Genomic DNA, 21,725 nt, shown 5'->3' with positions numbered 1-21,725 from the left:
AATATAATAATCTTTAACAACGAAACAAAGAAAAAAAGTACATTTTTATAAAACAAGTAGTTTTAACTATACAAAGCATATATCATATTTCACACCTATTTACAAGACGCTCAGAGTTTAAGCCAAAATGTACAGAAGGTATATTTGGAGTAGTATTTTCCGTGATGTGAATTATAGATTTAAGAAAGTATATCATTCATTTTATTATGCACAAAGCCATATAAAATATGTTATGTTAATATTATTTCCCGGTGTTATATGGTCAACTAGATATCGAGCAGATACAAAATTAGGATATTTTTTTTACATCAATGATGAAAAACTATATCCTCGTATAGATAATATTCCAAATGATAATAACAACAATGATAATTATATTGATAAATATGTGAATTATACAAAAAATTTAGTAAATAACCAAAAATGGGTTAATGGTACAAAATTTTATTTAGATGATGATGTAACTGTTCAAGACGTTAAAAAAATAATTTATAAAAATCCAGAAAATATTCCTAAAAATATTAAACTTGGATGTAAAGGAAGAATGATGGATGATAATGATAACTTAGCTTTAGCAGTTAGAGCTTTTTGTAAAAGAGATCCAAAAATAATTATTTGGGAAGATGAGCATGCTCAGTATGTTTAAAAATGTTGTTATATTAAATCAAGGAACAAACATCAACACTGACCTATTGTAATATTTTCATCTTATCAAAATACCATATTTAATTACAACTGTATAGTTGTGATTGTCTAGCCATTTTTAATCAGCATTATTCTACCATTCTATTTGTTTATTTTTTTTTTTTCTTTAATTAGCTAGCTGATTTTGCATATATACATTGCATGTTCATAAATAAAGACAAAAAAACATAACACTTTGTAAATTATATCATATGTATGAAATGTGTATATTCGCATGTTTATTACTAAGGGTGTAGTAATTTTTTAAAATACCTTTTATTTTATGACCCGTGCATATATATATACATATTTTTTTTTTTTAATTTTTCACACACACATTTATAGCTACATTGAATTGTAATTTATTTTACCCAATTGTGTGCAAACTTATAAGCCAATACTTAAATTTAACCAAGCGTGATAAATAACATAATAAAATAACATCGTATTTATTGAATATATAGATAGAATAAAAAACTGATAAACCTAAAAACACATATATACCATTTATATGTGTGTAAATTTTTAGGATTGAAAGTAAAATTTAAAAGAGTAATCCAACAAAATGAATTAATCAATAAAAGGTTAGTTAAAAAAAAATATAATTATAAATAAATAAAAAATAATTTTAATTTTTCATAATAATATTCGCTTTTATGCATGAATATATAAAATATGTATATAAAATAAATAATTAAAAAGAAAAAAAAATTATATATATTTTAAAAGATCTATAATGGACCAATACTTGAAAGAAGAACTGGTAAAAACATGGAAGAATATATTACGGAAAAAAATAAAACCTACAATTGTAAAAAAAAAAAAAAAAAAAATAAATGAGAGATAAGAAAATGGTAGAAATATCAATATGTATTTTTCCATACAAAACCCATTTTAAAAAAAAATAGTAATATATGCATGCCAGACATTGGAATATCCTTTTTTGTGTACTTACCAAAGATAGTGTTTGAAAGAATATGACAGTAAAATCTTTGTTTGAAAAAAATAAGGTACTTATAATACACCATGTTGATAAACCACTGTGTAAAACAGGTCCCATCATCAAATACAAACTTTCTTTCATCCTGAGGTGGAGAAAAAAAAGGAAGTGAAAATGAGTATATAACTAATGTAAAGTGGCGAAACATTTTATTTGCACGTTTAGTAAAAATTATTACTTTTCGTTCCGAGTTCTTCCAACACTGTGTGTGAATGCCTGTACAATGTGCGACGTATGGTCGATAGAGAAACCTGAACAAAAAAAAAAAAAAATTATTGTAAAAAGAAGGACAAATATAAACTTATTTTAATAGGTACAATAGGAAAAGTAACTTAAAACTTACCAATTGAAAGAACTAGGATAACCATAGAAATAATATTCACTGTTATTCCGCACAAACACATAAATCCAAAAATGGATAAATCGATAAGTAATATAATCATAGCTATAATAAAGCATGAACTAAATCCTTGAACTATATAAGCAGTTACAAATAATATAGCAACAATAGTTATTCCCATAGTTTTAAGAGTTATTTCCATAATGATTTCATCCGTTTCATAAAAGATATAACTTATATGATAACAAAGTAATCGAATATTTTCATCTTCAATTTTTGCAATTTCATTACATGTTTTTAACCATCTAGAGGAATATTCTGAATCATCAGTAGTTCTTTGCACATATTTAAATTTCCATGCTACTAGCTGTTTATTTAAAAATATAAAATCATCTTTAAACATATTTCCTGTATAATCATTTTTTACCCAATCCATAAATGTATTATAAAAAACTTCAGGGTCTTCACTTTCTAATTTACTACTATTAGCCTCTACAAAAAAATTAAAACCATTTGATATACCAGATACAAAATCTTGTTGATCAAGGGTTTCATGAACTTGTTTTAATTTTTTATGGATTGAAGTTTTTTCCCATTTGATATTTGTATTTGCTGGTTCAATATCTTGAATTACTTCATTTTCATCTAGATTTTTTAAAAATGAAAATGCTAGATATGAATTTGATATATCATCATCAAAATATTCATTACGTAATTTTCGATATTTATTTGCAAAGTTTTTATCAACGTAATAAACTTCAATTATATCTCCGAGATTTGGGAAATGTATTTCTCTTTGTTCAATAAACATTCGTATATATGAATCTGTTGGGAATGATTTAACATATCTTATTCCTTTTTTTATAAATGTACAACCATAAAATGATAAAATAATAATACATGTAAATAATAAATATACAAATGCTTTTCCTATTCTTGATGATAAGAATGGTATATAATAATTTTTTATAAGTTTACGGAAACATTTTCCTATATTTCCTTTTGGTTCTTTATATATATATTTATAAAATAATATATTATCATGAGCATTTAACATATATATTTTTTGATTTTCACCTTTTGTATAAGTACTAATTTCATTATTTTTTGTTTTGTTACGATTTCCTTCTTCATTATTATGTCCATCATTACCATTTCCTTTTTTCGAATCATCCTTATCTTCTTTATAATTTTGAGGTGTATTACTATCATTCAAGCATGATGATATTTCATTTGATGTATGTAATATAGAGCTACTTGAATTTACTTCAATACTTCTTAAATCTACATGTAATTCATAATTGTTATTTGCATTATCGCTTTCTGCTGTTCTTCCAGTGTGCTCTACATTTCCAATAGATGCACTACCACTATCCTTTTTATTTGTACCGCCGTTTATATTATAATGTGTATAATTGCTTGAGTTGTCATTTTCATCTTTTTGGTTCGTATTGGAGGGATATACTTTCGATGTAGAACCTTTAATATTTTTCTTCGAATTATTATCCGAATTTGTTATAGATTTTGAATTATCTTTATAATTTGATCGATGCTTTGAGGTTTGTTTGCACCCTTTAGAATCTCGACCTCCTGGAGCGACATCCACAATGGTGCATTGATCATCTCCTTTCTTTTTTGATTTTGAAGAGGGTTTATCTTTCTTCTTATTAATGGATTCTTCAAATAGATATAAATTATGAATCCATTGGTAGATGGAAAGACTTTCATATTCAGCACAAGCTTTTTCTTGTTCTTCTTCAGTTAATATGTCCAATGATAACTCATTATTAGCCCCTGCATTATTTTTTTTACTTCTTGAATCTTTACAAAAACATGAAGATACTAAACTTATGAAAGGTGAAAAAATATTTTTTTTTTCTTTCTCTAAACGAGCTTCTATACATAATATACTAACCAAAATTGTGATAACCAATAGGTAACTGAAAAATAGTGCACTAGTAATAAATAAAGAAAAGCTGAAAATAGCATAAAACGGGGATATTGCACTAATTAAAAATGCAATGACATTAGTTAATGTTGTTACTGTAATTGCTACAGCACTATCTCTTAAACACATTTGAATTCTCTTTCTATCATCTTTGATCATAAATAATAATGAATATGAATTAATTATAACAAAGACATCATCAACACAAACCCCTATAACTAAAAAGGGAACTGTTTCTGCAGGAGGTACAGCTTTAATTCCTATATAAAATAAAAAGCCTGACCCTGCTAAGTATCCTAAAAATCCACATAGTATACCAACAACTGCACAAAGAGGTTTACTTCTATACAAAACAGAAGTAACATTATTAAATAAGACATACATCAAAATTAAAAATATTCCAATTAAAAATAATAGCAATGTTAATTTATCTAATTTAGATATTCTATCAACCTCATCTTCAAAACTTCTTTCAGCAAAAACATGAAAACGAACATATGGTGGATTATCATCATTTGTTTCTTCATCGGGATCTAATGCATGATCAATATTATAATTTCTAACATATTCAATCAGTTTTTTTTCAAAGGCTCGAGCATATGGTTCATAAGTATGTGAATTACGTAAATGAAATATTGTAACTAACGAATTTGTATATTCATAAGTATAACTCGATCCATTTTCTGTATATTCTGGATTACCAAATATAGATTTGAGTATCATACCTTTATATGTTTTTCTATTTACATAAAAATTTAAATTATCGACTGTAATTGGATCACCAATTTTTGCATTTCCATTTTCATAATATAAAAATACTGAACTTTTTTCACATTGGTTATATTTTTTTTGACATAAATCTTCTAAACCATATGTGAGTTCTCTCTTTTCTGAATAACTTGCAGTTCTTAAATTTAAATCTTCCTCTCTATGTTTAAATGCATTGTTAAATATACATCGATCTTCTTTCACTAGCAATGGAGGTATATAATATGGAGGGTAAAATTCATCGTTTTCATATTCTTCATAAATTGGTGCAATCTTTTCTTCTGGTGGCATTACTATTTTTTTTTTACCTTGTAATGAAATAAATAAATTTTTTAATATTTCAATTCTTTCATGAACAAAATCTAAAGCTTCCATAAATTTCTGTTTTATATCATCAAGGTCAATGCTTTTATTATGATTTACTTCCTCGTCTTCTTCGTTATTACCATTTTCATTTCCTTCTTCGCTATTATCATTTTCTGTTCCTTCTTCGCTATTATCATTTTCTGTTCCTTCTTCGCTATTATCATTTTCTGTTCCTTCTTCATCGTCGTCCTCTTCCTCATCATCAGTAACCTCTGGTTGCTCGACTTTTTTTTTTTTTGATCGAAACCAATTATTAAAAGAAAATTTAAACCCAAGAGAAGATAAACTTGGTTTCCAATCATAATTAATATTGGGATCTATATTATCATGTAATCTTTCGAATACTTTTCTTGCTACTTCTGTTTGTTCAATATCTGCATAATCATCTGGTCGACATTCTATAACTTCAGAACAATCAACTTCTAAATCATATATTTTATCTTCGAATATTTTTAATTCAGTTAAAATATGTTCTTGTAATAAATTAAAATTTGATTCTATTAATATGATTGCATTTCTATTTCTTAAAAAAAAGTCATTGATCATTTTACTATTATCATAGGTATACTCATTGGATATAGAGTATAATTTAAATACATCCTTTTCATTTTCTTTATAATAAAATCCCGTTGATAGTAATGCACACCCTAGCAAGCTGAAAAATATTACTGTATATGGTCTATCGTATACAAACCCCGCATATTTATATAAACAATTGGAAAATTTATCTAATGATTTGTGTTTTAATTTACTAATAAACCCTGCTATTTTTCCGAAAAACATTTTCCCCTGCGCCTTTCCATAAAATGATAATTAAAAAGAAAGGAATATTAATAAAAGCACGCCTGAATCTTCTTCTATCTAGTCATGTGATGGCATGCACATATATCTATATGTATATGTTACCACACTAGGTAAATATTTTATCGTTCAATAAGTATAATTAATTATATATCACGAATATATATATATATGTGAAAATTTTATTAAAAACAAATTAAAAAATATATAACATCATATTTATATATATGTAAAAATCAAGAAGCCAAACATAATGCGGTTCTTATAATTAATTCAAAAATAAAACGAATCGATAAACAAAATTATGTTAAAAAAGCGAAAACAAAAAAAGGAATTATACCTTTTTGTATTTCTTAGATATACGAATATAAAAAATTATGCATATAGAACAAATGCTGTAAGCTTTAACACAAATAAACAAGTGTGCTAAGTAACAAAAACTATAAACAAATTATTTATGGTAGTCCTATAAAGCATATGTTTTGCGATGCTCGCAAATGTATATATCGTTTGTGCATGCTGTAATACATACTAAGCTGTGCTTATAACACATACATGCATGTTATATATATATAGAATGAAGTTGTGAAAAAATTGAACTGTATAACATATGCATAGAAATTCTATTATGTAATATAAATATAATGGTATAACGTATATATTTTATTTACATGCATTTCTCTATATTAGCACAACATATATAAAAAATAGTAATCATATATATATCAATGAAAATTCGTACGTTGCATGCGTAAGCGGAAATCAAGTGAAAGAGCCACACTACTAAGCATCAAAAAGTAGGCTGTAAAAATATTTCGATCAAAGTATATGTCACTATGTATAAGTTATAAAATTCTAAATTTTAAGTTCATTGTCACATCAGAAAAATAGGAAAAAGATATATATATAAATAATTTAAAATAAAAAATGTCATAAATAAAAAAAATATCTTTTTTTTTGTTTAAAATTTTATCATTATAATTATTAAAATTTTATGAGTTATGGAAAAACATTAAGTGATCAATCTTTATGTATAAAATATTTGCACAAAAATTTTTATGTATAAATTATTTGTATAAGATTTTTATGTATAAAATATTTAGTAAAACATTTAGTAAATCATTTAATAAAATTAATATTATTATATTATACATAATAATAAATATTTTTAAAACCCACGAAAATCATGAAATTCTTAAAATTTTATAAATGGGAAGAATTTAAAAAAGGTGCGGGTTTATACATTAAACGGAATATATAATATTACATAATGCAATATATAAATATAACAAAAATATAAAAATTAGTAAAATTTTTTTTCCCTTCCTTTTAAAAAATATATATATAATATATGCATTGGATATTTCAGGGTTATAGTAAAAAGTACAATTAACCTTGTATAATATATATAATTTATCAGTACGGATAGTTATAAAAAATAAATTACAATGCGAACTATAATATAATAATTTACAATGCGAACTATTACTAATATAAATAATTTACAATCAATTTTATTATTTGAAATGCTACTAATTTTTTTTGTATCCATTAAAAAGGCAGACGGTGGTAATACTACAGTATATGGAAAAAATATGTGCATGCAATATAACATAATAATATATATTTATATATTTTATAAAAAATATAGATTGCTAAATTATGAATTATATTTTATGGGCTTATTACATTTTTTGAGAGAAATCCAAATTAATATATATTACAATTATTTATAAAAAACGCAAAAAATGTATTATAAAATTTTATGAAAATTGAAATTAAATAAAAAAAAAATATATATATAATTAGAATAAATAGTTGACATATTATACAAATAATTTTTCATTTATAAATACATCCACTTTTTAAATATAACATTGTTAACGTCATTAAATATTGTTTACAATTTTTGTAAAAAGTAAACCCAATCAATTCTTAATAACTAATTTCGAGGATATTCAAAATTGCAACTAAGCATGCATATGCATTATATATATGAAATTTTTTAATTTCCTTTCCATATACACACATAAATGTTAATTTACATTCTCAGATAAATTAAGGTGGTATAGTAAGACATATTTATTTCTATTTTCATTATAATAATAGTTTATTTCACTTTTAATAAGTGCATATAAAATTTGAGAGATAATCGAAAACTATTGTTTCTTTACCTTTATACAAACCACTTCCCATTTGCTAGTCCACATATAAACATTTCGAACTCCCAAACCCTCCATATATTTCTTATGCCCAGTTTAACTATGCAAATGGAAATAATAGGGCTATAGGTTTGTTCTTTCCCATATATGTGCACATAAATATTGGTGCGCATTAAAAGCACTTGCAATGTTCGTAAACAATCAGGGCACTAAATTTGTTTGGCGAAATTGTTTGCTTTAGCTTTGTAAATTTCCTCGCGCAAAGTTTTGCATTTAAAATAAATACAATAAATACTTTGTTTTCACATTTTTCATATTTTATTTACGGCATTTTTATTGCCATACTACAAATATGCACACATTGTTTTAGCTTTCCTATTTTGCTTATTACCTTTTTTGATATATATATGGTTATGTAATAAATCGAATGGCAAACGGGCAAGCGAAATAAATAAATAAGTATGCACATATATATTTTACAAGCGTGCGCTAGTGTAGACAGTAGCATGCACGACTTATGACCGACGTGTTGGGAAAATGAAAATGAATAGGGCAACAATCTTAATCCTTTTAAAACGTTTTTAAATACGTTATTTTAATTTTTATACCTTTATAATGTTGCATATATTCATTGACACATTTTGAATATGCAATAAAATAAATTTACGCATAAACATTTATTTATTCTCAATTATTTTAATAACTTATTTTTGTACCATAACAAATATGCAATTCCCAAAAAAGAAATTCACTCTTAACATATGCACACATAGATTAAGCATTTGAATTTTATAAAAGAGAAATTCTTAGCTTTTTATTTTATTTATTATAACCATTTTATAAACACCATGATAGTATTTCTTTTTCAAAATAAAATTGCCTTATACAGTTGGTAAACCTTTTCATTTTCAAAATTTTTTGTCTACATGGGTTATTAATGCCTTTCTATATTTTGTGTCATATGTATATTTCATATTTTTATGTTCCTTATTTGTTTATATACATATGTACAATTTAATATCCGCTTTGGCTGATATTTTTTTTTTTGAAAACTTTTTATATTCATGTCGTTTGATAATCAAAGAAAAAAAGACCTTCTTCTTACTTTGAATGAACTTTATAAATTTTAAATAATTTGAAAATTAAGATATACATTTATTAAATATGCATAAGAATGTATAAAGAAAAATATGCACATATATATATTTTTTTTGCATGCTTATCCATTTCATGTAAATATATGTATGTGTGTGTACACTCATAAACACAACAATTTGGTGTTTTTTTTAGTTATCTTAAAATTTTGTAATTAAAAATGTAAATATTATTTAAATCATCATAAGTTTATTAAAAAAAAATATATATTTATATATATGCCAATGATATAAAAAAAAAGCCACACACTTGAATTCCTTTCATAAAAAAATATAGGAGAATGTTCATGGCGTTTTTTGTCTTAAAATATATTGTGTTATAATTATGTTTTATTTTTTAATTATTTTATTTTTTTAACTATGCTAACTCGACATATCCATACAAAGACCTATACCCTTTAGTTTGCATAATTGTTAAAATCGACTTATAAAATAGTACACATGTGTATATCATAGTATGGAAGTATGTGCAAACTATCGTTTTTCTATTTTTTGGAATTATTTTTCCAATTAATATAATTAAATTTTTTTTTTAATTTATACTTACGCGGACTTAAGTTTATTTTTTTATGTATACTATGTGCTTATCCTAAATATTCTGTATAACGAACTACGAAAAAAGGGAATCATAATAAATACACAAATGCTAACATACATTATATATGCATGCATTTATGTATTTTACCTTTAAAGACGCGATTCAATCTATGTAGGATGAATTGGTTCTCTGTTTTTTTGTTTATTTGTATTTTCTTTATTTTTTATACCATTTTTATGTAATAATATAAAATGTATAATAACAAATTGATAAGAGAAATGTCAATCAACTAATTCCCCCCACCCATATATGGAAACATACATATAGAAAGCCAATTCGTAAAAAATTGCTATTGTATGCGAATTTTTTTTTTATATCAATGTAATTTAAACATATATACTTAATTTTTTTTATAATTTTATTTGTATATATATTCTTGAAGTGTTGAAATTTTACTGCCTTTTTTTTTTTGGAAAAATACGCAAATTTTATTTTATGTCTTATCATTGAACTGATCTATCAATGAATGTGTAACTTAGTGTATTATATACATGCATACTTATGCATTTCTCATCCCTTTAATTAGAAAAAAAGGAAGCACTTTCCATTTTTTAATTAAAGGCTAACAATGTATTATTAAGCATATTACCCTTTGTGTCAACATAATTATTTTTTTTAACTTTATTTTGAATAACAAATATTATGCATTATTTATATATAAGCAAAAGACGCAAATTTTTGTATTAGCATATGCACATACCAACATGATGTTGCATATATTAGAAAACAAAGTGTAAAATAAAAAACGATCTTGTGAAAAAAGAAACCCCCCAAAGAATAGCAAAATAGAGAAGTCATCTATGCCCCTTAGAAATCAAAATGTGAATTAGACTTAAAGAATTTTATTATTTTATTTTTATTTTATTATTATATTTAACATAAACAAATAATCCTAGAGGAATGGAAAATATTATTTCATTTATTTATCTATTTTTTTTTTTTTGAATTTTTGATGTTCTTTTTCAAACACCATACAACCTTTCCACATACGGATTTTGCCTATATTTATGATTGGCTAGTTTTATTAGTTGTATTGGATAGAACTTAGCGTGATCCTTTTTTCTCATTATCGCTATTTATTAATGTGGATTATTGCCATCAAAATATACGAACAAATTGTATACACACATATTTATTCTGACAAAATAGGTATACACCAAATTAATGTGTACATGGGGAAGCTATAGGATTAAATATGTACTATAGATAACAACATGCTGAAGATGGTGGATCCGAAAAAAGGTATTAATAATGGGAATTCCACTGGAGTGATTAATAATATAAATGGAAAAATAAAAGATGAATTTATATTTATGTACTTAATAGCTGCAGGCGGTTTTTCATGTGTTTATAAGATTAAAAAAAAAAAGAGCAATAAATTCTATGCATTAAAAAAAATAAAATTTTCAGCCAATGAATCGAATTATGAAAAAAAGGTATTATTAAATTTAAGAGAAATAGAATGCTTAAGAAAATTAAAAAATCATCCCAATATTGTCAGTATGAACGACTTTTGGCTAGAAGTTGCTCAAACCTTGTCAAAATCGAAAAGGAAAAGACGAGGAACAAGGAAAGAACAACAAAGAGAGCAACGAAGAGAACAAAGGAGAGACAAACGACGTGAAAAAAGACGACAACAACGAAGAGAAAAAAGGAAAGAACAAAATACGAAAACAAAAAAGAGAAGACTTATTACCTTGTCTGATCATAATAAAAAAAAATTAAAACATTTAAGCTGTCCAGAAAATACTCTAAATATTTCAAGCATAACCAGTAATGAGACCACCGTATTAAAAAAGGATAATTGGAGCAATTTAATATTACTAAAAAATTTTAAAAAGGAAAAATACAATTATATTTTTAATCCCCAAATTGAGTTAAATAAATATAGTATAATGTGCTTGTGGAAATTTTTCAATAAAATGTGTGTGTGCAAAAATGAAAAAAAATATATTGAAATTTTATTACCTGAACAATTAATAAAAATTTTTAAAAACTTTTTATTTGGACGCTATATTTTGGCTATATATGATGACTGTTCATGTTTAAATAACAAAAAAAATAAATTATTAATTTTTTTTAATAATAGTTTAGGGAATATTCTACATTATTTATACTGGAGTTATTTGGAAAAAAATGGACAAGAAAAGAAAGACTGTTTATTTAATCTGTTTAAATATTTTAGTAATAATATTATAAAGGATAATACTAATTTAAGCACTATACTATTAGAATTGGAATATAGTTTAACCGAACTGCCGCGATTTTCATCAAATGAATTAAGAAATGTAACACTTGATATGCGTATTCCTCCTAATGAAAATTGGGAATTATCAGAATATATATCTAATATGACCAAAATGAATAAACTAGAAATATATAGAAATAAAAATACTTTGGAAAAGTTTATATTTAAAATAAATTGTGATAATTTTGGTGCCTATAAATTTTGGGTTAACTTTAAAAATGGTATTATGCATGAGGGGAAAGGCATATACAAAGAACATAGAAAAATTAATTTAAATCGAAAAATAATAAAAAAGAAGAATATATGGGTAAAAGAAAAAAAAGAAAAACAATTGAAAAATATCATAAGAGATAATTGCCTTAATAAAGCAATAAACATATATTACGAAAAACCTATACCTGCATTTGTTTGTAAAAGTTTAACACATAAAAGGCCAAAACAATACATGTTATGGAGAAAGTACTATAATAATAAACAAATTTTAAGACATTGCCTAAATAAGCATGTAAACTCAAAAAAGCATATGCTATTCAGCAAATTTTGTAGCCACATAAAGACACAAATGAACAAGTTTAAAGGAGAAGCGAAACTTGAAAAAAACAAAATAGCCATAACACATGCCAAAGTTAATTACAATGATCTCGAGAAAGCTATCGCTTCATTTAAAATTCAAATTTATAATCAAAAAAATAAAAATAAATTAGCGGACCGAATAAGAGAACAGCATGAGCAATTATCCACGTCCCCCAATTCATATAAACTAACTTATGAAAATGCAGAAATGAAAAATGAAAATATATTACAATGTAACGAGCATAGCTATATATATGGACTGAAAAATGACAATGAAAAAGATCATATTTACAATACCATTTGTTTTCTCAATTTTTGTATTTGGGGTAGGGGAGAAATAAATGAAAACAAGATAATTAGCAAGAAAAGACAAATTTGTCAAAATCGTCAAAGTAAAAAAAAATACTACATTAAGAGGCATATCCCAAAAGTAACTTTTTTGGGGAACATAATTTTTTATCATTATATTATTATGCTTCTTTTAGATATAGAAAGGTGTAAGTATAAGTTTGTTAGTCCTTTTCAATATAGGATTTATAGAAAATTATTAAAAATTTATAAGAAAGCAATTTTGATGTTACATAGAATAGAGACAAATATGATTTTTGTATTTTTATTGAAGCAATTTGATATAGAAGGAATTGGTGATATAGTATATGCGTGGTTGTCTCTTATAAATTTATTTTACGATGATAAAGATAAATGCATAAAAATTCTTTCAAAATTTTTTGGAAAATTAAATAAAAAATTATGTTATGTTTATTGGGGAAACTGGTACGTAATAATGAATTGGACAACTATTGTTAAGACGATATTTATAAGAAATGTTTTGAGCATAAATAGAGAAGAAAATTATCATTGGATTATTTTTGTTTTAAAGATGATTAATTATTTTGTCAGTGTTGTTCATGTGCTAGCAAGAATTGATATATTTCTCATTAAAGTTATGATAAAAAATTATACCCGTATTTCTAGTGCTATTGCAACGAAGAGTGTAGCGAAAAATAGTTACAACAACATTTTTAATAACATGATCAGTCTATATTTTATGAACTACATTATATATCATTTATACTTTGAAAATAATAAAAAAAATTATGATATATGTACGAAATATGCAATATTGTTTATATATTGTTTTATTATTCAAGCGGATTATTTTGATACTCTTTTTAATATAAGGTCTTTAGAAGATAGTGAAATTACGAATAGCTTATTCCCAAATTATAATGATTCCTATCAAAATATATTATTATTTTACAAAAAATTAGAAAGGATTATAAAAAATAGTGATAATACTAGGATATGTAAATGCATGTGTGGAAACAGCATTGTAATAAGAGAAGGAAATATAATAAATCGTTTATCCATTTCAAGAGATACATATTTTAATATTTTGATGAACTTTATGAAAATGTATTGTCTTGATAATTTTCTTCACATTAAAAATAGAAAAATAAGATTACTTCATGAGCCTTATTGTCGAATGATGTTACCATTTGGAAAGTATGAAGACCCCAAAATGCAAATCAGAGATAGATCATATTATTCCTGGCTTTTTTATGAGAACCATAGAAACAGAAAAAAGAAAATTAATTCTTCTATAATTTTAACTGGTAAAAATAAATCGAGCAAATGGAAAAATTGGGAATTGAGAAAAAATCACAAGAGGGTAAAAAAAGAAATTTTAATAAAAAAAAAAAGTCGAAATAAAAATAAAAGGAATAAAAAAAAGATAAAAGAAACACATTTTATTTATAATATTAAAAAAGTTTTGTTCAAAAAATTATCAAATATTCATATTGAAACAATTTTATATAAGCAAAATGGACAATGTTATATATTAGTATTTGGGAGTGTAATAAAGAAAAAAAATGGGCAGATCAAAATAAAGGATACAAAAATAGTGCGAGATATTAATATAATAAGAGATTATAGAATATATTTTTACAATTATTTAGAATATTTTTATAAAAATAATGCACACATTGGTGACAACAACAGAAACTTCATATATGGGCACTTTTGGCCATACAATAATCAAAATGCAGTGAAACAATTTTACACTAATTTTGACAAAATAAAAGATGATCACAACAAAGATATTGTTCCATTATATACAAGTAAAATGTTTGTTAAACAGAACTTTTTGAAAGTTGGAAATGTTATGAATAAAAAAAGTAACTTGTGTAAAAAAAAAACGAAAAAGCATAAAAGTATATATAATTCAAACTATTGGAAAGAAAAAAAGGGAGGGAAATTATTGAAAAGCAATGTAAATACTATTAAAAAATATAAAAGTGAAAAAATAAAGAAAAAAGAACTTGAAAAATTTTTTGATAATATTGTCTATTCAAGTGAAAATGACGACTTTAAAATTATTTTTGAAAATGCCACTAACAGTAATGCATGTAGTACCGTCGATTTGGCTAACAAAAATGAACTAAATACAAAGAGGAATCATATAAACAAAAAACTTAAATTTTTCAAACATAAAAAAAAAAACAAAAAAAATAACAAAAAATTATTTTTTAAAAGTGTGAATAATGCAAATCGCTTTGTTGCAGGCACTGGTAAATCGAATCCTATTATGTCTAATAATTATCAAATAAGCAATTCTAATGATGTATATAATAATTTGTCTATTCAAAAAAAATATGAATGTAGTCATAAAAATTGGGATGAAAACGATTTGTCTTATATTTATTATCTAATTAATGAACGAAAGGGAACATTGTTATCCCATAGGCATAAAGAGATATATAAAAATTTGCTTGACATGAGGAATGGGCATATACTATATCAAGATAACGCATGTAAGTTGGAAGAGGATTTTCGTTGCTTACATGATCGATGCGATAGTATGATGAAAACATGTGGAACAAACAAATTAGTTAAAGGATGCAACAAAACAAAAAGGAAAAAGATGGGTAAAATTACCAAAATGAAAAAACGTGTTCAACATATATCTTTAGAATCTCTGGAATATAAATATAGTTTTAAAAAAAATGCAGAAAATTTGATACAAAATAAGAAAAAAATAATAATCCGAAAAATATGTCAAATTAATAAAACTTTCTATTTTAAATACAACAAAATAAATGACAAGAAAAGAATATATTTTGATAGTGTATTGTGTAAAAGTGAGAGATATAAAAAAAGAAACGAAGACATAAATGTAGTCCTACTTAAAACATTGAAAGGAGGGAATAATGAATATGTATTAACCACCTATTTAACAAGAATATATAGTGATAATATGAATACTCAGTTTGAAAAAGGTAGAAAACAAATCAATTCGAATGAGATAATATATCAAAAAACAGTTGGCATGTATTGTGTTGAGGGGGGAGAGGAAGTGAAACAAAGCAATGACCATAAAATGGTTAAAGAAAAAAATATAAATATAAATGATATCATAGAAATGGGTACACTTCGAACAGATTTAGAAGATAATTTTACAAATTCATATAACAAAAAATGTAGTATTTTAAAAATGCCAAGTAATTATAAGAAGAAAAATTGTAGTGGAAAAAAAGAAAGAGATACGAAAAGACAATTTTTAATAATTAATAAAAAAAGCCATGAAAATAATATTAAAAATGCTTATAATTTATATAAATTGGAGAAAAACAATGTAAATTCAAAACCACAAACGAATCCTTACTATGAAGCAGTTGTCCATGATAATGAAGATAATATATTTTATTGCCTGTATAAATATATACACCAGCAAGTGTATAAGTATTATACTTGCGACATTGATAAATATGCTTCGAATTGCATTGATAAAAATGTTAATAAGTGGGATTGGAATGGATTGAGAAGAGGAAATGGGAACTATGACAAAATAAAAACAGAAATGAATAGTAACTCGTTTTACAGTTGTAGACAGGAACACAACATATGCAATAATTATAATTCAGTTTATCAATTGCAATTTAAAGAATTAGGAAATTTTTCTAAGGAAAAAAATTTTGAAAAAAAAAAAAAAATAATAAAAATAGAATTTAGGAAAAGTATCAACAATTTTAAACAGCCATCATTATTATGTATTTTAAAATGGGACAATTTTTTAAAACCAAATTTTATCATAAGATGTGATAATTTTTTACATACTTATAATATATATTTTGATTTTTTTCTCTTACTTATGAATATATTTCATAAAAGAGAAGGAAGCAATCTATATCGATTTAAAAATAATAAGTCTATTTTATATAACCCTTATTTATCTCATCAAATTTATATGGTTACAAGATATTTTATTTCCAATATGCATAAAATAAATAACAAATTGCCCAATAATTTGGCCAATGATATGATGGAAATATATTCACATAATAGATTCTTAACTGTACCAAATAAATGTAGTTTTAAAAGTTGTGAAAATGATAATCAGAGGTGTAAAAAACATTCATCCATAAACTGTGCCAATTTAAATACAGAGGAAGTCAAACCGTCAAAAAAACGGCGTATTAGTTGGTATGAACAAAGACAAAGAAAACGAAAAGGTACAATAAATACAATAAATGACGATAAGCAAAATATGTTTTGTAAAAACAAGGATAAAAAGGAAGAGGGTTATAAAAAAACGGACACAAAAATATGTCAATATAGTGACAACATTCCATTATCAAATATAGATAACGAAAAAAATAAACAAAATTTTATAAAAAATAAAAAATATAAATTTAATTTATATATACGAATGGAATATTGCAAAGACACAATCGAAAATTACATCAATAGGAGAACACATATTAATATTAAAAGAAACATTGAAATTATAAATATGATAATTATGGGTCTAAATTATATACATAATAATAATATTATGCATCGAGATTTAAAACCTTCAAATATATTTATCTCAAATAATGATATCGTTAAGATAGGGGATTTTGGTTTAGCTTCATATGATTATTTAGATGATCAAAAAATAAATACAGCGAAAGAAGAGGAGATACAAACGGATTTGATAATAAATAAAAACTGTGACAACAATTTTGTTTGCACCCAAAAAAAACTATTTTCAAACTGTGGCTCAGGATTTGGGTTGGAAAATGGGCAAATAAATGACGTCCATAGTACTAACAGTGATTGTAATGAAAGTTGTATATCGAAATCGAAAAAATGTGGCGTTCAAAGCAAAAATAGAAACCTTCATGGTTGCAAAAGAACATTTCAGTGGTGGAGCACAATAGATGAATTAAATATACTTTGTAAAAATAGGAGGAAAACAACCAAATTTAAAAGTAGCAGCAACACCATTCATATAAGAAAAGCTATTTTAGATGAAAAAAAAATAACTAACCATGAAAACATACGTTGTGGTTTATCCTTTTCGCAAAATAGAGGGCACAATGATAGGACTAAAATGAGAAAATGTAGCACTGTAAAAAATTACGTAACCAAACCGAATAAATCTGAAAAACTGAATATTTCCATGAATGTTCTTTTTAGCTGCACGAAGACAAGACGCTATTTCACTGATGAGGATAAAGCAGTAGAAACGAGAAAAAAAATTAGTAAAAAAAGTGGGGAACAAAATGGTAATGTTTGTGGTGCAAAAAAAAAAAAAAAAAAAAATGATGTCGGAGCAAAAATGGGCAGGAATAAAATAGCTAGCCAAAAGAAAAAAAAAAGAAAAGAAAAGAAACACCCTATACAAAGACGTAGTACAAACAGCTCTATAAGTAGTGCAATAGTTGTTAAACGGAATGCTTATTGTCGATTAGAAATAGAGAGGTATCTCTTGTCTAAATCTTTTCAAAATTGCCGTAGTAATAAAAAAAAAAAATATAGAAATATAGAAACAATCAAAAGTAAATTTTGCTCGGCTTCCAATAAAAACTTTGGCGCAAAATGGATGCGTATATATAGAAAAGGACTACACCATGATGATATACAAGAAAAATCAGCTGAACAAATAGCGGAGCAAATGGAGGGGTGCAATAAGAGCGTAGCTAGCGGTTTTTCAAGCAATTTAAAAAATAAAAAAGAATCAATTAATCACACATTAGGAATAGGGACAAAACTTTATTCAGCACCTGAACAATTAGAAGGAAATAAATATACCAAATCGGTAGATATTTTCTCTTTAGGTTTAATTATAATTGATTTATTTGTCAAAACAGAAACAAATATGGAAAGAACACAAATATTATGTAATGCCAGGGAAAGAATTTTACCTGACTTGTTAATAAAAAAACATCCAAATGTAGCTAATTTGTGTAAAAAAATGTTATCGCTAGATTATAAATCTAGACCAACTTCAGCGCAACTGTACAACAAAATAATATCTAGTGGTGATGTTTTTTCGCCAGATAATTGTCCCTAGTCCTATCACAAATAATGGATATACGAATATATAGTGCGCATGTGTTTCTTGTTATATTTCTACATGCACAATGGATGCAAAGAATGATATACAATAAACACGGGCATGTACACGTACATACATTTTTTTTACGTATTAAATAAGCATATGCTTGTTATTTATTTGTTTTTTTTTTAACCTTTTGAAGTTTGGAAATGTTTTCATTTTTGATAATTTTAATATAAATAGGCCCAAGCTTAATAGCTTTTTATGAGGCAGTAGTATGTAATACAATTTTTATTGCACATTTTTTATTTATCATCTATTTATTTGTTTACTATTCGTTTATTTTTTTCCAATGTGCATTACCACATGGTAAAGCGCTTACGAATTTTTTTGATTTCATTTGTATTTTAAAAATGTAAAACTATTATTTTGTAAAATTAAACATGTACTAATAATAACATAATTATTTTTTTTTCACTTCCTACAAAATATGTAGCACGAAAAGGAAAACCTTATAATATTTTTTTTGGAAAATTTTAATAAATAAAATATAAAAAAGTCTACATTGTACAAAAAAAAATTATAGTATGAGCTTAATCAAAAAGGGTAATCGCAATTATAGCAATTAAGTAGAGTTTATGTTTTACATTTTTGTAGAGCATGAGAAAAAATAGGTATGGTTTACTTTGGAAACAATGAAGTATGGGCATGAATTTACGAGAGCATGTGTGAAGGAACGTATTATATCACACACTTTTAAGAAAATAGCGGAAGAAGGAGAATAGAAAAATGAAGATGACATACTTAAGATTGTATTTTTTTTTTTTGTATTTTATGATTAGTGTATTTTTCAAGGGGGTAACATATTGTTTAAATGATGTTAGTAAGTTTGAAAAGTTAAAGAAGCTAATTAATAAAAAAATAAAATTTCATATAAATGAAGAATATGAAAAAGATAAAACCCAAAATGGAATGACATTCCATTATATACATGAATTAAGTTTAAATGATTATGTAGATTATGTTTTAAATAAAGAGGAAGAATATGATTGTGTATTATTTATAATTGATGTTGAAACAAAAAATAATCTTTCTATGTTTGATAGAAAAACATATGTACTATTAGACCTATTTAACAGTGTTGCAAAAAAAATTATTTTAGAAAACATTTTTTTATACAATGAAAATAATTGTAAAAAAGAAAATAAAAATATATATATAAAAAATAAGTTGTTGAAACCTATATTTTTTTTTTATGTAAATTTTAATAAACCCAATTTAAATCCATTAAAATATATACATATGATGCAAAACTATCCTGAATTTATCTACTTGAATGAAAATACATTTTACAACTACAAACATCATTCTCCTATTCGTAATATGTATATGTTGGAAAATTTTATAAAAAAGGAAGAGAGAAAAGGACGTTGGAAAAAAAGAAATGAAACCGATGAGGATGAAATACAAACAGAATTAAACATAGAAAGTATTACAGATTATTTTTTAAAATTTATATACACACACAATATTAATAAGTATAACTCTAATTTGGATGTAAGTGAAGATGGCATATTTTCCAACATGAACATGTATTTATCTTTTATTGTAGGTCTTATATTTATTTTATTATATTTATTCATTTTAGTAATAAATAAATATAATATAATAATATTTATTTGTTCATACATTTTATACTTTATATGCTTAAGCGGATTATTCCATTGTTTAATTTATCAATCCGAATTTTATAACACAGACATAAATTTAGACTCTATATTAAATAGATATATATATAGATCAACGAATTCTCAATATATATATGAAGGTTTATTTGTTTCTTTTCTTATATTTATAATAAGTTTTTCATTATTTATTTTGAATGAACATTTGAATAATAAATATATCTATAAACCAATTAATCTTTTTTTTTTATTTTTTATTATTTGTATATCTATTAATATAATACATAAAATTAATACTTACAAGGTATATTTTTCTACTTATGTCTTTTTCCCTCCCCTTAAATTTTTTAAAAAATAATCCCAACCCTACACACACAAATAGTTGCCCATTCGTTTTAGTACACTATTTATAAACTGTTTTTTTATTAACTTCATATTTTTTAACTATAAAATTACCATTCCTAATTTCCTTTATTTTAATGTTTATTAATATAAGAATAATTGTATCGCATCCATTTTGTGCATACACACTGACAGATAAAATTAGGTTATTGCAACATTTTATATTCAAATTTTACACTATTTTTTTTTTTTTTTGATCTATATTTTATGAAATATTTTTTTCCTACCTCATTCTTTGTTATTCATTTTTTGGAACTCATTTAGTATTTTTAAAATCAATGTTTTGATGATAAATGGGCTTTAAAAAAAAAAAAAAAAAAAAATCGGAAGAGCGCTTTTACTTATGCTTACATAAATGTGAATACGTTGAAAAATAATTTATTGCGTTTACAAAAGTCAAGAAATAAAACTAACTATTATCTACACTAGTGGTAATAAGTAAGGATGATGACTTTTGATTAAATTCGCATTTTCTGTTCTTAAAAAAAATTGTAAAATAACTCTATATCTACTAACCGTTATACGTTTTTTTTTTTTTTTTTTTTTTTTTAACTATTATCTTTATACTTTATTTTTGAATAACATTTCTATGGTCATTTCTTCTCTCCGTTTCCCTACGTTTTTAGTACATGCGACGTGTGTATACTGCATGGATTGTTTTGTGCTAG

General features: G+C 24.4%; 4 protein-coding genes across 4 annotated transcripts; 3 read left to right on the top strand and 1 right to left on the bottom strand.

Annotated features, from left to right (window-relative positions):
* Positions 1-127: 127 nt before the first annotated feature.
* Positions 128-646, top strand: PCHAS_0204400 (ATP synthase-associated protein, putative; the record flags this gene model as incomplete). Its single annotated transcript, XM_735824.1, has 1 exon — positions 128-646. The coding sequence occupies one exon, from the start codon at positions 128-130 to the stop codon at positions 644-646; it is 519 nt and encodes a 172-aa protein (XP_740917.1).
* A 769-nt stretch (positions 647-1,415) lies between these two features.
* PCHAS_0204300 (Niemann-Pick type C1-related protein, putative) lies at positions 1,416-5,889 on the bottom strand (the record flags this gene model as incomplete). The annotated part of the gene is made up of 4 exons (XM_016798626.1): positions 1,416-1,487; positions 1,640-1,769; positions 1,863-1,935; positions 2,028-5,889. 4 exons carry the CDS (start codon positions 5,887-5,889, stop codon positions 1,416-1,418), a joined length of 4,137 nt encoding a protein of 1,378 aa, XP_016653073.1.
* A 5,146-nt stretch (positions 5,890-11,035) lies between these two features.
* On the top strand, positions 11,036-18,985 carry PCHAS_0204200 (eukaryotic translation initiation factor 2-alpha kinase 2, putative; the record flags this gene model as incomplete). Its single annotated transcript, XM_016798622.1, has 1 exon — positions 11,036-18,985. The coding sequence occupies one exon, from the start codon at positions 11,036-11,038 to the stop codon at positions 18,983-18,985; it is 7,950 nt and encodes a 2,649-aa protein (XP_016653072.1).
* Positions 18,986-19,759: 774 nt separating this feature from the next.
* Positions 19,760-21,013, top strand: PCHAS_0204100 (dolichyl-diphosphooligosaccharide--protein glycosyltransferase subunit OST3/OST6, putative; the record flags this gene model as incomplete). The annotated part of the gene is made up of 1 exon (XM_732326.2): positions 19,760-21,013. One exon carries the CDS (start codon positions 19,760-19,762, stop codon positions 21,011-21,013), a length of 1,254 nt encoding a protein of 417 aa, XP_737419.2.
* Between the last annotated feature and the right edge of the window lie 712 nt (positions 21,014-21,725).

This window comes from Plasmodium chabaudi, assembly GCF_900002335.3.
Source record: "Plasmodium chabaudi chabaudi strain AS genome assembly, chromosome: 2".
Taxonomy (NCBI): Eukaryota; Apicomplexa; class Aconoidasida; order Haemosporida; family Plasmodiidae; genus Plasmodium; species Plasmodium chabaudi.
The sequence above is the reverse complement of the archived record's forward strand: the minus strand, read 5'-3'. Positions and strand labels throughout refer to the sequence as shown.